The sequence below is a fragment of the Urocitellus parryii genome, chromosome 6 (assembly GCF_045843805.1).
Source record: "Urocitellus parryii isolate mUroPar1 chromosome 6, mUroPar1.hap1, whole genome shotgun sequence".
Lineage (NCBI taxonomy): Eukaryota > Metazoa > Chordata > Mammalia > Rodentia > Sciuridae > Urocitellus > Urocitellus parryii.
In genome coordinates, this window is record NC_135536.1 from 76563605 (window position 1) to 76578691 (window position 15087).

General features: G+C 36.8%; 1 protein-coding gene across 2 annotated transcripts in view; it reads right to left on the reverse strand.

The window, feature by feature from the left end:
* The window catches only part of Cgrrf1 (cell growth regulator with ring finger domain 1), a 35568-nt gene extending 21322 nt beyond the window's left edge, over positions 1 to 14246 (reverse strand). The window contains exons 1-3 of one of the 2 annotated variants that reach the window (XM_077800299.1): positions 13991 to 14079; positions 6105 to 6265; positions 5158 to 5297 (exon numbers count right to left, since the gene is read on the reverse strand). In XM_077800299.1, coding sequence (XP_077656425.1) covers positions 5158 to 5221 — 64 coding nt within the window. In that variant the 5' untranslated portion in view covers positions 5222 to 5297; positions 6105 to 6265; positions 13991 to 14079. Of the gene's footprint in view, positions 1 to 5157; positions 5298 to 6104; positions 6266 to 13990 lie in introns of both variants that reach the window. The other variant, XM_026384089.2, reaches the window with a different exon arrangement.
* Positions 14247 to 15087: the final 841 nt, after the last annotated feature.

The following is a 15087-nucleotide window of genomic DNA, read 5'->3' on the forward strand; positions in this document are numbered from 1 at the left end:
ACAAAATACAGCACCCCTTCATGTTCAAAACACTAAACAAACTAGGGATAGTAGGAACATACCTCAACATTGTAAAAACTATCTACAATACGCCCAAGTCCAACATCATTCTAAGTAGAGAAAAATTGAAGGCATTCCCTCTAAAAACTGGAATCAAAAAAATACTGTTTTACCACTTCTATTCAATATAGTCCTGGAAAGTCTAGCCAGAGCAAATAGATAGATGAAAGAAATTAATGGGATGTAAATAGGAAAAGAAGAACTGAAACTATCACTATTTGCCAATGACATCATTCTATATTTAGAAGACCCAAAAAATTCCACCAGAAAACTTCTTGAGCTATTAAATGAATTCAGCAAAGTAGCAGTATATAAAATCAACACCCATAAATCAAATGCGTTTCTACATACCAGTGATGAATCCTCTGAAAGAGAAATTAGAAAAACTACCCCCTTTGCAACAGCCTCAAAAATACATACATACATACATACATACATACATACATACATACATACTATACTTGGGAATCAATCTAACAAGAGAAGTGAAAGACCTCTACAATGAAAACTACAAAACCTAATGAAAGAAACTGAAGACCTTAGAAGATGAAAATATCTCCCATATTTTTGCACAGGCAGAATTAATATTGTCAAAATGGCCATACTACCAAAAGTGTTATGCAGATTTAATGCAATTCCTATTAAAATCCCTATGTCATTCTTCATAGAAAAAGAAAAAGCAATCATGAAATTCATTTGGAAAAATAAGAGACCCAGAATAGCCAAAGCAATCCTTAGCAAGAAGAGTGAAGCAGGGCTGGGGATGTGGCTCAAGCGGTAGCGCGCTCACCTGGCATGTGTGCGGCCCGGGTTCGATCCTCAGTACCACATACCAACAAAGATGTTGTGTCCGCCAAAAACTAAAAAATAAATATTGAAATCTCTCTCTCTCTCTCTCTCTCTCTCTCTTTTAAAAAAAAAAAAAAAAAAGAAGAGTGAAGCAGGAGGTATCATAATACCAGACCTTAAACTATACTACAGAGCAAAAATAACAAAAATGGCATGGTATTGGTACCAAAATACATATGAAGACCAATGGTATAGACTAGAAGACACAGAGACAAACCCATATAAATACAGTTATCTCATACTAGACAAAGACACTAAAAACATACATTGGAGAAAAGACAGCCTCTTCAACAAATGATGCTAGGAAAATTGGAAATCCACGTGTAACAAAATAAAATTAGACCCCTAGCTCTCACCCTGCACAAAACTCAAAGTGGATCAAGGACCTAGGAATTAGATGAGAGAACCTGCACTTAACAGAAGAAAAAGTAGGCTTAAATCTTCATCATGTTAGTTTAGGATCTGACTTCTTCAACATTACTTCTAAAGCACAAGAAATAAAATCAAGAATCAATAAATGGGATGGATTCAAACTAAAAAGCTTCTTTTCAGCAAAAGAAATAATCAATAATGTAAAGAGAGAGCCTACAGAATGGGAGAAAATTTTTACCACACTCACATCAGATAGAGCACTAATCTTCAGGATATATAAAGAACTCAAAAAATTTAACGACAAAAGCAAATAACCCAATCAATAAATGGGCTAAGGAACTTAACAGACACTCCACAGAAGATATACAATCAATCAACAAATATATGAAAAAATGTTCAACATCTCTAGCAATTAGAGAAATGCAAATCAAAACTACTCTAAGATTTCATCTCACTTCAATCAGAATGGCAATTATCAAGAATACAAGTAACAATAAGTGTTGGCAAGGATGTGGGGGGGAAGTACACTCAAACGTGGGATTGCAAATTGGTGCAACCCCTCTGGAAAGCAGTATGGAGATTCCTTAGAAAACATGGAAGGGAACCACCATTTGACCCAGTTATTCCACTCCTCAGTTTATACTCAAAGGACTTAAAATCAGCATACTACAGTGATGCAGCCACATCCATGTTTAATTCATAATAGCTAAACTATGGAAACAGTCTAAATGCCCTTCAACAGATGAATGAATTAAGAAAATGTGTATATGTACACAATGGAATATCAGCCTTAAAGAAGAATGAAATTATGGCATCTTCAGGTAAATGAACAGAGTTGGAGAATATCATGCTAAGTGAAATAAGTCAATCCCAAAAACCCAAAGGGCAAATGCTTTCTCTAATATGCATATGCTGATCCCTAATGGGGGAGGAGGGCTAGGGAAGAATGGAGAAACTTTGCATTTGGCAGAAGGGAATGAGGGAAAGGAAGAGGGAGTGGGAAGGATGGTGGAATGAGACAGACATTATTATCCTATGTATGATTGCATAAATGGTATGACTGCATTGTGTACAGCCAGAGAAATGAAAAGTTGTGCTCCATTTATGTACAATAAGTTGAAATGCATTCTGCTGTCATGTATAACTAATTAGAAAAAAATTTTTAAAAAATTAAAAACAAAACTCGTGGGCACAGTGACAGATGACTCTAATCCCAGCAACTAAGGATGTTGAGATAGGAAGATCATAAGTTCAAGGTCAACCCCAGCAACTAAGAAAGATCCTAAATAATTTAGTGACACCCTGTCTCAAAATAAAAAATAAAAAGGACTGGGGATGTGGTTCAGTGACTAAGCATCCCTGAGTTCAATCTCAGACATCAAAACAAAACAAAATGGATTCTTTCATATGTTTTCAATTTAAGTCAGATCTCCAGTTGTTCCCCTGATCACCTTGCAATATGTCAATCATTTCGGGTACAGTGGTGGGAAAAAAAAATCCTGGAAAATTAAACTATCTACGTATCAAATGAAATAACCTTTTAAATTGTCAGAAGATTATTTTATCCTCCTATGTAGCCACCTTTAATAATACCTACCTTTCCACAAATTAAACAAATGAATTTTACTCTGCTAAATACAACTCCTGCCAAAATCCTTCCCTATAGAAAACTGAGAATGAATGATATGCCATGGTAATTTAAAAATTAAAAATTCAATCATGCTATAAATCTATTTTATGTACTTGATGAATGCTACTGTTGGTTAATGCCTAATATGTGGGCATAACTGAGGCTTACTTACTGGCAATTATTTCAATTACTTCAAACATTTGCAAAGCTGTTTTTGTTTGTGTTTTTTAATTTTTTTTTTTTTGGTTGTTGATAGACCTTTATTTTATTCATTTATTCATATGCAGTGCTGAGAATTGAATCCAGTGCCTCACACATGCTAGGCAAATGCTCTACCACTGAGTCAAAACCCCAGCCCTGCAGGGCTGGTTTTATTTGTAACTATTTCTGCCTGAAAGGCAAATTGATGGATTTCCTCACACTTTGTAGCTCATGAATGTCCTGTATTAACTCTTCTCACTATTTCAGTATATTTCTGGGCTTGCAGAAATGTACTGCAGGAAGGATGGCCTTATGCTGGTAAATTTTTTTGTTGGCAATCCTGCTTAAGAGCCAGATGAGATATTGTAGCGAGTTCAAGTCCAAAGTCAAAGAGATTAGAAGTCACAGAGCTACCACTATTGTGTATATTTTAATCAGGTATGCACAACCTACTGTTTTCTAAACAAATTAGTTTTTATCTGTGTTATACCTTAAAATTTATCTGCTGTGAGGGGAGGGCCCTAATTTTCTTCCACTCATAGGGTAGCATTATTTACAGTTAAGGAGGAAGAATAAGAAATTCTATACTTTTTCCTTAATGACTAAGTAAACTGATTTTGACAGGTGATTAGATTCTGAAAGTTAGAGGCAGGAAGGGTGACTAGATAAGAATGGTCCACAGAAGTCATGAGGCATGAAGGAAAGGACTGGTCAACTGTTAAGTACTTCAGAAAAAGCAGTGACTCAGGATTTGGAGGTTGTGAGTGGAGGGCAGAAGTGATAAGTAGTGAAGTTGAAGAAAGTCATTTCAGTAGAGGGCACAGGGAAAACACAGACTGTGCTGCATCAAGGAGGAAAAGGGACTAGAGAAGCAAGAAGCTTTTCAGAAGTGAGCAATGAAAGAAAGAAGAAAAATGAGCAGGAGCTAAAATAAGGCAAAAAGCTAAAATTTATTTATTTTTAAGATGCCTGAAAGGTAAATAAATATAAAAGGTGAGAATTTCAGCCCCAAAATCTTTGAAAAGCTACAGAATTCAATCTAGAACTGCCCACTCTCTATCTCTATTGAACTGTCACAAAAGCATTTCAAAGTCCAAAAGTTCAACAGTGAATTCAATATCTTTCTTGCAAAGCCTGTCTTTCCTCTAGTACTGCTTATCTTTGTAATAGGATCTGTTTATGTGGGACCCAGGCAAAAAACCTAAGTCTTCCTGTACTTTTCTCTCTTACCTGTTCCACCCTGTTTTAATCATAACAAATGACTTCTTGTTCCTCTAATGTATTATTTTGTTTCTTACCTATGATAGGTATATCATAGTGCTTTGCTCATGCTTCTTCCTTTACCTAGAAGTTTCCTCAAACCCAAGCTACATAACTACTTATCTATCAGTCAAGACTACTCAAAACAAAAACCAAGAGGGGGAAAGGAAGGAAAATAAAAGAGACTTGGCACATTCTCTTCTATGAAGCCTTTCCTAAATATGTCTTTGCACCCTAGGAAATTTAACCATTACTTTGTTTAGTATTCATTCCCATTATTTCTAATGGTCCTGATGACAATTTATTTTTCCAAGTAAGTACAGAAACAAATGGTTGCCATCCATTATTACCATCATAAAAATAACATTTTTTATGAAAATAATTTTTATCAAACTACCTTAATGTCACATTAAAAGATGCTTGTTCTTTAGAAGGTTAGAAGTCTTACATTAACTGTACTTAGACATACTACGTCATTTCTCACTTCACTAAAGACCAATGAAAATAGCACAGTGCCCTAACAGATTCTCCTCACTAATACCCTTAACGCTTCATTCTTCTCCTTTGTAAACATACCTCCCTCTGTCTACTAGTTGGTAAATCCCTTAGGAACATAGTTTATAAATACTTAATCTTTGTATCTGCAATATTCAATCTAGTCCCTAAAACAAAATAGATATACAATAAATGTTTGGTAAAAGTATAATGAAGAGAAAGCAATAGAGAAAAAATATATAAGGGCTAAAAAGGAGATGAAAGAATATCTTTGAAAAATAGCCACCAACTTGTAATTGAAGATGTAGATGGATTAGTGATCTCTAAGCCAAAAGGATTCTTGACTTGTCTCATTTGCTTTTTGAAAACTCTTGTGTTGAACTGGGTCTCTTCTGAATTTCTCAGAATTACTGGAACATCCCAACCAAACCTAAAGAAAAGTAAAAATAAAACATAATTTTAACAAATGTTGAAATTTTATTGTCATATGTATATTGTGCTTCACGAAGCTAGTCCTTTTAACACAGATTGTTTAAAAGAGGTTGTTACTTAACTTATACTATCTTGCAGAATTAATCTAGTATTAAGAGAGATTAGAGGTCCCATAGCACTGCAACACACAGTTCAGCTGGCTGAATCAACATACTCTTGAGAATAAGAGTTATATTGTTAATATTCTTAATAGCAATAAAGGAACATAGTGATTTTAGGTAAATTATACTTAGTAGCAAAAATAGTATAGAATTATTACATTTTTAAAAAGATATGAAAAACAAATATACATTCAATATGCAGACTACTTGCTATAATTTATCAGGCAAGAGAACTTTTAAAATACCAAAGATAGTCCTTCATTTACATAAGCGATTTTCTATTTTTAAATTTCATGTAAAAATGTAAACTCTGACATACACAGTGAACAGATTTGAAAGGAAAATGAGACTAAACTCAAGTTTTAGTAAAATTTCAGACTTCGATATACTCCTTTCTCTATATATACATACCAGTAATAGATAAGAAATAAAATTAAAGAGACCTTGCTGAAATGAGTAAGCAAAACAGTATATTTAAACAAAGAAATAGTAATATTTAGCACAGAAAAAAAAACAACTTTTTGCTATAACCACGTGAATGAATTTCAAAAAACATGATGCTGTGTAAAAGAAACCTCATACAAAGGAGCAAACATTGTATGATTCCCTATTATAAAATTCCTGCCAAGAACAGTGGCACATGCCTGTAATCCCAGCAACTCGGGAGGTTGAGGCAGGAGAACACAAGTTCAAGACTAGTCTTGGCAACTTAGTGAGACCCTGTATCAAAATAAAAAGTAAAAAGGCCTGGGGTTGTGGTTCAGTAGTAGAGCACCCCTGGGTTCCATTCACAGTTCTTACAGTTCTGAAAAAAAAAATAGAAAGAAAGAAAAAGGTAAGTAAAGAAAGGAAATTCTAAAGTAGGCAAAACTAACTTCTGGGAGAAATAAAAAAGAGAACAAAGGTTGCTTCTGGGAGTACAGGGGTAGGAAATGAGTGGGAAGGAGCATAAAGAACCTTTACTGGTGATGAAATCTATATCTTGATGAAAGTTGAATTGAATAGAAAGTTTGATAACACTTGGCCAATGATATGCTTGAGAACTGTTCATTTCATTGTATGTAAATATTACTTTAAAAGAAAAAGAACTACGAACAAAACAAACACTGAACTCTAGCTAATAATAGTCATGTTCTGGTACTTATGAAGGAAGAGCACAACTTCCTTTGAAATGTATCCCAAAATAAGATGGACTGTTGATTGGATAGAAGATGGATGAATGGACAAATATGTAATAAGAAAATTATAATAATTTTGGTGTAGAATCTAAGTGATGGGTAAATGTTCCCTATATAATTCTTTCTATTATTCTGTTTGAAAATTTTTATAATAAAATGTTGGAAAAGAGACATAGCTGGGTTTAAAAATAAGTATCTTAATGGATCTGAAAAGGGAAAGAAACATAATGAGTAAAGCTGATGCCATGGTGTGATGGGCCCTGAGTCTTGTAGCAGGCAGTGGCAACTAAGCCTTCACGTACTAGGAAGCCAGTAGAGGTTATCTATCCAAGACAAGGGTCAGATCGAGGTTCATAATACCAGGAGCTGGTTAGGCAAATGTCAATCTTGAGCACAACTATCATTATAAGTCTCAGTCTTAAGACTGATCTAAGAATCTAGGTGTAAATAATTATAAAATCATACCACGAAAATTTAGGTTGAAAACTAATATGTCAAAACATGACAATAAACCTAATGCTGAGAGGACATGAATAAAATTAACAAATAGAACAGAAATCCATTCAAGATGATGAATTTAATTTTATTGGACAGAAAAACCTGCTCTGGCCCTGCCTAATAAAGCTGGGAAGTAAGTGTCTACCAGACCAAACTGTTTGCAAGCATCTTAACTGTGACCCAGAGAAAAGCTCAAGAATACAAAAATACCCAGCATCTCATAAGGTAAAAATCACAATATTTTTGCATCTAATAAAAAAATTAATAGGCATGCAAAGAATTAGGAAAATATTACCCATAATGAGGAGGAAAAACTAAATAAAAGGTAATTAAAGTTTGAACATATTATATAGAGACATGGACGATATAAAAAAGACCCAAATCAGGGCTGGAGTCGTAGCTCAGTGGTAGAGTGTTCACCTAGTCCGTGTGAGGCACTGGGTTTGCTCCTCAGCTTTACATTAAAATAAAATAAATGTATTATGTCCATCTACAACTAAAAATACCTTTAAAAAAAAGACCCAAATCAACTTCTAGAGATGATAAATACAATATACTGAGATGAAAAATACACTGGATGGGATTGACTGCAGAACAAAAGATGAGTGAATAAATCTGAAGGCAACATAATAAAAAGTACCCCAATGAAACAGGAAAAGAAAACTGAATAATAATAATTTTAAAAAGTCAGTAAAACAAAGGACAATTTCAAGCAGCCTAATATAGATGTAATTGATGTCTACAGAGCAAAGTCAGAGGACAGATAAAGCATTTAAACATATAATGGTCAAATTCATTGAAAAGTATAAACCCACAGATCCAAAAATTTAATGAACTCTAAACACGTGAAACGAGGAAGAACACACTCAAGCACATTGTAATCACACTGCCTTAAACCAGTGACAAAGAGAATATCTTAAAAGAAGTACTGCATAAGACAGAAGTTATTCTTAGCAGAATTAATGAAAGCCAAAATATCTTTAAAGACATAAAATAAAAAGCTGTCAGTCCAGAATTCTATACCTGTATTTTTTCAAAATCAAAAGAAAAATAAATATTTTTTCACACATAACAAAAGCAAAAAAGAATTCATCATCAACATAATTTCTTGCACAACAAGAAATATTAAAGGAAATCTTTTGGGGAAAAGGTGAATGATACCAAGTAGCAATTTAGACTGTTACAAAAAATGTACAGCACAGAAATGGTAATGACCTGGGGAAATATAATGTTCTTCTTATTTCTTTTTTTCCTTCTTCTTTCTTAAACCTCTTTAAAATATTACTTGAAAGTTGACAGTATACCACAAACCCTAAAGCAATCACTAAAAAAAGTTATTGCTAACAAACCAACATAAATCACTTAACTAATGCAAATGAAGAATGAACAAGAGGGGAAAAGAAAGAAAGTACAGACAGGACAAATAGAATATAAGTAGAAAGATGGTAAACTTAAATCCAACCTTATTGATAACAGCATCAAATATAAAATGATTAAAAGACAAAGATTATCAGATTGGATAAAAACATAAGACCTAACTACATGCTGCATATACAAAACCCACTTGAAATATAAAGACAAAAAAAATAGATTATAAGTAAAATATGGAAAAAATATACCTGCTAATACTAATCAAAAGAAAGCCGTAGAGGCTGGGGGTATACCTCAACAGAAAGTACTTGCCCAGCACACAAATGTCCCTGGGTTCAACTTTCAGCACTGCGGGGGCGGGGGGGGGGGGGGGGGGCAGGAAGCTGGAGTAGCTATATTAATGTCAGACACAGTAGATATGAGGGCAAAGACTATTAACAAGAGTACAGATGGCCATTTCATAATGACAAAAGGATTAATTAATTAGGCAGACACAAGAATTTTAAATGTTTATGCATGTATTAATAGAAATTCAAAACCTAAAGTAAACCCTAACACAATTGCAAAAAGAAACAGAAAAATCCACATAGTCAGCAATTTAGACGCCTCATGAACTCAATAATTGGTAGCACCAATAGACAGAAATATCAGTAAAAATAGCAAAGACTTGACTAATACTATCAATCAATTTTACCTGACAGGTATAGAACATCTCACCCAATAATAGCAAAAATATATATTCTTTTTAAGTGCATTAGGAAATTTACCAGAGAGGGAGGCCATATTCTGGATATAAAACAAATCTCAATTCATTTACAAGATCAAATCATAAAAACTATATCTGGCCACAGTGGAATCAAATAATAAGTCACTAACAGATATCTTGAAAGCTCCCAAATATTTAGATTAAATAGCAAACTCCTAACTAAACCAGATTTCAAGGAGAATTTTAAAAATTATGAACTAAATGAAAATGAAAATATATAAAACAAAATTCACGTGATGTTGGTAAAGCAATCCTCTTAGAGAAATCACAAGTCCTAAATGGTTTGATCCTGAGCACCATACCCTCCCCACCAAAAAAAGAAAAAAGCACCAAACACTGGCTGCTCAATCTTATTAAATATAGACCTCCAATTAATCAAGTTTCAGTCAGATAAACAAGTACAAGATAACAAATTGTTTCTTTCTTTGGGTGGTACTGGGGAGTGAACCCAGGGGTGTGCCATCATGGAGCTACATCCCCAATGCTTTTTTTTTTTTTTCTTTTTTTAAAGACAAGGCCTCCCTAAATTGCTCAGCCTGGCCTTGAACTTGCAATAGTCTGCCTGCCTCTGCCTCCTGAGTTGCTGGGATTACAAGCACCTGATGATGGGTTAACATTGTAGATCCAGAATTTCTTGAGAATATATCCTGGGCCTAACAAACTAATAATCCATTCTCACACATATTCCCAGGTTCCCACAGGTACAATTTAGCAAAATCTTGCAATTCTTTTATAGGAAAAGCTATTTCCAGCCAGACCTGATTTTTGCTCCTGTACTGTAGAACATGCAGAGATCTCCATCTCAGGGCAAAAGGCAGAACTAAGTATGGATATCCCTTTGCAAGAAGACTGCTCTAACTGTAGTTATCACAGGATCTTCAAATGAGGGAAGACTAGATTTCTAACACATGAAAGACTACCTTCATCAAGAGGGCAGGCACAGAGTAACTGGGGTTTCAAGATTCTCAGTGTGTCCATGTCTATCTAGATGTCCCCACTCTAAGTTAGAGACCCAATTCTTTCTTATCAATGTGCTAAATAAGACACTAAAAGGCTGTAAAGTCTATAACCAGCACAATTAAAACTGGGTTAAATTTTTAGCAAGATTGACCTCGTGGCTATACAAAATAAAATACTTTAGAATCACAGAAACTCTGATTCTCCGAGACTTGATTTGAGAGTTTCAAAATTTGAGTTGGTCATTTTCTTTCTGTAAGCGCTCCAGTGAACTCAGCAGCAACCAAATCAGCTCTCCCTCAGCCCTTGTAGGCATTGTTCCTGCTGTAACAGTCAAACGCTTTAACTACTTGGTCCCCCAAGGCAGCTGCTTCAGAAATAATTTTATCACCATTAACCAAAGGTAGTAATTTAATAAATTAAATTATACTACATGCCATAGATTATTAGAACCTTATTTCTCATTAGCAAGAGCTGAAGAAATAACCAATTCAGCCCCCAAACCCTATCTCTAATGATTTTTTCTTTCTAGGATTCCATTCTTAGTAACACTTTATCAGTCAGGGTCCAGCGAAGAGAACAAAACCACACCAGTTATTTTAACAGAGAACTTAAACATTAAAAAATGTTAACCAGGGCTGAGGATATAGCTCAGTATAGAGTGCTGACTTGGCATGTGTGAGGCCCTGGGTTAGATTCCAGTAAGGAGAGAGGGTTAAACCAAAAGTTGAAGGAAAAAAAAAGGCAAAAAGGGGGAAACTGAATATCAAAGAAGTAGTAATAGCAGGAAGAAAGTTATTATCCTAAGACAAAGGAATAGAGGGAAGAGAATTACAACAGTGCAGAAATTTAGAGTAGCAACTCCATGGAGCTAGGATTCAGCTGAGGAAAGGATATTGGTATTTTTAAGGGGTTGTAATGAGATTAGTTCTAGAACAGTAGAAAACTAAACTGGAATAACTTGAGACCACTGCCAGAATAAAGATAGATAAGAAAAGGAATCAAACAGAAATCAGAAAGCCCCTTTATCCTCTCGAAAGCCTTCCAGTCTCCCTCCTTTCTTGGCAAAGCCTGACACACAGAAAGCTAGCAAAAGAGAAATGTGGTTTAGAGTTCTGCCCCAGATTCACAGAGGTATGGCATGAAGAGGGGTGGTTTGAATATGTCCTGGCCTAATAAACTAGCTATCCATTCTTATATATATTCCCCAGGTTCCTACAGATACAAGTTGCAAAATCTTGCAATTGTTTTTATAGATAAGCTGCTTCCAACTAGGTCAGAAAAGGTGGTATGAAGTTGAGAGACAACAGTTTAATAACCCACAGTTAAGAGGAAAGCAGGGGGTAGCTGCTGAGTCAGGATCCTTGAGTATTTGAGACTGTTAAAAGATGTATATGGCATTTTGGACTCCTTTCTGCACAGTGACTGACAGGAGCTAACAGAAACTACCATGTAGATAAAAAGAAATATCACACATCCAATGGCATGATTCTTTCCTATTGCTATTGATATCTAGTAATCAGATGATCCTATTCTTTCTCTACTTTCACCAGTATAGGTGAACACAAAGCAGTAGAATGAGCAATGGGAAAGAAACTACACTGAGGTAAAAACCATGACAGAGAAAACAGATTACCAAAAGGGAGGCAGGTCTCTTAAAAAGTATTAAGGGAGGTCTTTAAAAAAATGAAAATTATGGTGGGCTACTTAGTTTACCCTCTGGTCCTGTTTTCGTGAGATCAAAATAGAATCCAAATTTTCTTCATTTATAGTCATTAAATCTGTGACCTTGGCTTAGGTTTGCAAATAATAGTCAAAAGTTTAATTATATGGGCAAAACTAAGCCACATGAAAAGAATGGTTGAGTTAGGTTCAATGAGGCCTAATCAGGATGGAAATGACTGCCACATACATGGATGGTCTTGTGGCTTCAGCAGTGCTTTGGGAAGCAGAACTTCCACCCTTATACCTACATGGATGATTGAGTAATTGCTAAATATTGAAACTAAGCCTTAAACCTGGCAGAGTCGATCATAGTTGGGCATGGTGGCACTCATGTGTAATCCCATCGACTTAGGAGGCTGTAGCAGAAGGATCGTAAGTTCGAGACAAGCCTCAGCAATTTAGTGCAGCTCTAAGCAACTTAGCAAGACCCTGTCTCAAAATAAAAAAATCTGGAGATGTAGCTCAGTGGTTAAGCACCGCTGGGTTCAATCTATGGTACCAAAAATACAAAAAGTGAAAAACCTGACCGTCAGGATTTGAACCTCGGTCTGTCTTATGCCAAAATCTCTCAATATCTCAATCTCTCAATTTAAGTACATAATATAATTATCAACTAGGTATTGATTTTCCTAATGGAGAAAAATTATGTTTAAGAGGATTACAGCAACATTATAGTCATTTTAAAAACTTGTGTTAAGACTGCTTTTCACCCTTGGGCAACATCTTTCTAATTTCTAGTTACAGATTTTCTTGAAATGAATAATAGCAATAAAACTTGATGGGTCAAGAATAACAAATTATGGAAGACTGGTTTTCATCTTTCCCCATCCACATACAAAGAATTTTCCATTCTTTCACGGGCAGGTTGGGGAGCAGCATGGAAATGCTAAAACTTCGATTAGTTCCTAAAGATGCCATGTATTTTCAGAAACTGACAAGGGCCTGTGTTCTTTCTTTAAAGTAATGACATAAATAATCAAAGGGTGTTTTTGAACTTGTTTTACAAAGCCTGCTTTAATCACTAGAATGTACTTCTGTACTCAAGTTGTGTTCTCTGAAATGCCTTCTATTCTCAACTATACACACTCAACTACTTTTCAAAAAAACTCATTGTCCAAAATTCAGCTCATGTCTTTCTCTTCAGTGGCGTTCTCTCAGAAGGGTCAGGTCATGGCTGTTATCACTTAGACCCACTATTAGCCACATTTGCAACAACCATCTTTTCAAAGGGTCTTATGAAGGCTGCAGCCTTGTGGGCTAGTAAAATGATTCCAACTTTATTTATAAGGCTTGACTCAACACAATACAATGGCATCTCCTCAAGGGAGAAAGATAATCTATGGGCCAGAAGAATTGCTTAGGAGTTATTTAACAATCTATCCTCTTTGTCTCCAAAGAGGTGTCTGCTTCAACACCATAGTGTAACTTATTTCTAAGGTCTCTTCCAGCTCTAAAATTTTTATTTTTATAATTCTATCGACTATTGAAAAGGTGTGGAATTGTGGAATGGGCATAGAAATCATTAAATTCTCAAACGGTAACTGATTCTGAGAAAAGTTCCACTTAAAGATCTGAGGTCACGTGTTTAGGTCGGTCAGAACCATTAACAATCACTTCTTGTTACTGTCCATGACTGTACACTGAACAGCAGGTGACTGGTTCACTCTGGGCACACAGTAGGCCTCAATCGGGAAAAAGCCTGCGGGACAAGTACTTTATCCCAACATCAAGACCAGACGCTTCCTGGCGGCTTTATCCCCTACAAACAAAGCTGGTTAAAATATCCCAATCCGGTACCACTCCAGAAATCCGCAGCTCGGGGGGCCGGACGGCGAAGCCTGGCAGTGACGCAGGTGCGGTGTTCACCTGGTTCTCCCCCAGCAGTCAGTCGCAGTGCTCCTCACCGATTACCCAACGGCCTCTCAGGCGCCCCAGTCCCATGGGTTCCTGCTCCTGCGCCCACTGCTGCTCGCCGAGACCCCTCTCCAGGGTTGTCTGGCCCTTCGTCCCTTGCTCCTAGCCCTGGATCACTTACCATCCTAGTACCAGGCCGGTGGTCACGATGAAGCAAGTAAAGACCACCGCGATGTAGAAGAGCGGCGAGTATTCATAGAGCGTTACCAGAAACACCGCAGCCATTAGGGTCCCCTGGGCTGAGCCCGGCTCCAGCCGCCCAGCCCAGCCCAGGCCAAACCGAGCCAGCTCGGCCAGGGGTAAAAGCCACTACGGTGCCCCAAAGCGGACAAACTTTCTAGTTCCTCCTTCACCAAGGATTCCCGTGAGCTGGAAGTAGAGGCAAGCTGGCAGGAGGTGGGAGCCTGCGTACCAATCACGGCGTCGCCAACAGAGCGTGCCACGCCCCTCCGCTCCCGCCTCAAGCTATTGGCTTCGTGGAGGGGCGGAGCCCCAAATCGCACCGCCCCCAACTCCGGGGATTGGTAGCCTGCAAGCACCTCCTTCGCTAATCCGGTCCAATGGTGATCACTGTTCTGCCGGCAAATTCTAAATAAAAATTGGAACCGACTCCAAAATGTAGGCAAAGGCAGGTGTTTTGGTGCCCAAGAGAAGCAATCCGAAATCCACGTGCATCGTTTCCAAATCCTGAAACTCTACATAGGCAAATTTGGGAAGAGAAGGTCAGGCATCTTGGGTTCTATAAAGTGAAATAACCTCACACCTATTCTTTTTTAATCTAGAAGTTTTACGCATAGGTGCAATAAAAAACACAAAAAGGAGTCTTCACCAAGCAATTTATGCACGCCTTGCCATCCTTTTCAAGTTGGACTGAAAATAGAGGAAAATCAACGTTGCGTGTCCAAAATTCTCTTTAAAATGAAATAACCGGGGAGCGGAGCGGTGGCGCACACGAGTAATATCAGCTACTCCAGAGGCTGAGAAGGAGAATCTAATTGGCTGAAGAGGCCAACCCAGGCAATTTAGCTAGACGCTATCTAAAAATAGAAGAGCTATGGGTGTAGGAATTGGTAGCACTTCTCAGGGTTCAATCCTGAGTATTGAGGGCCGGGTGGTGCGGGAAGAAAGCAGAAGAGAAAGGAAGGAGGATAATCGTCCTTCTCCCTGCTTCCCTTTCCCCTCTTCCCCCTACACTCCTCGAATTAGAATTAATTTTCA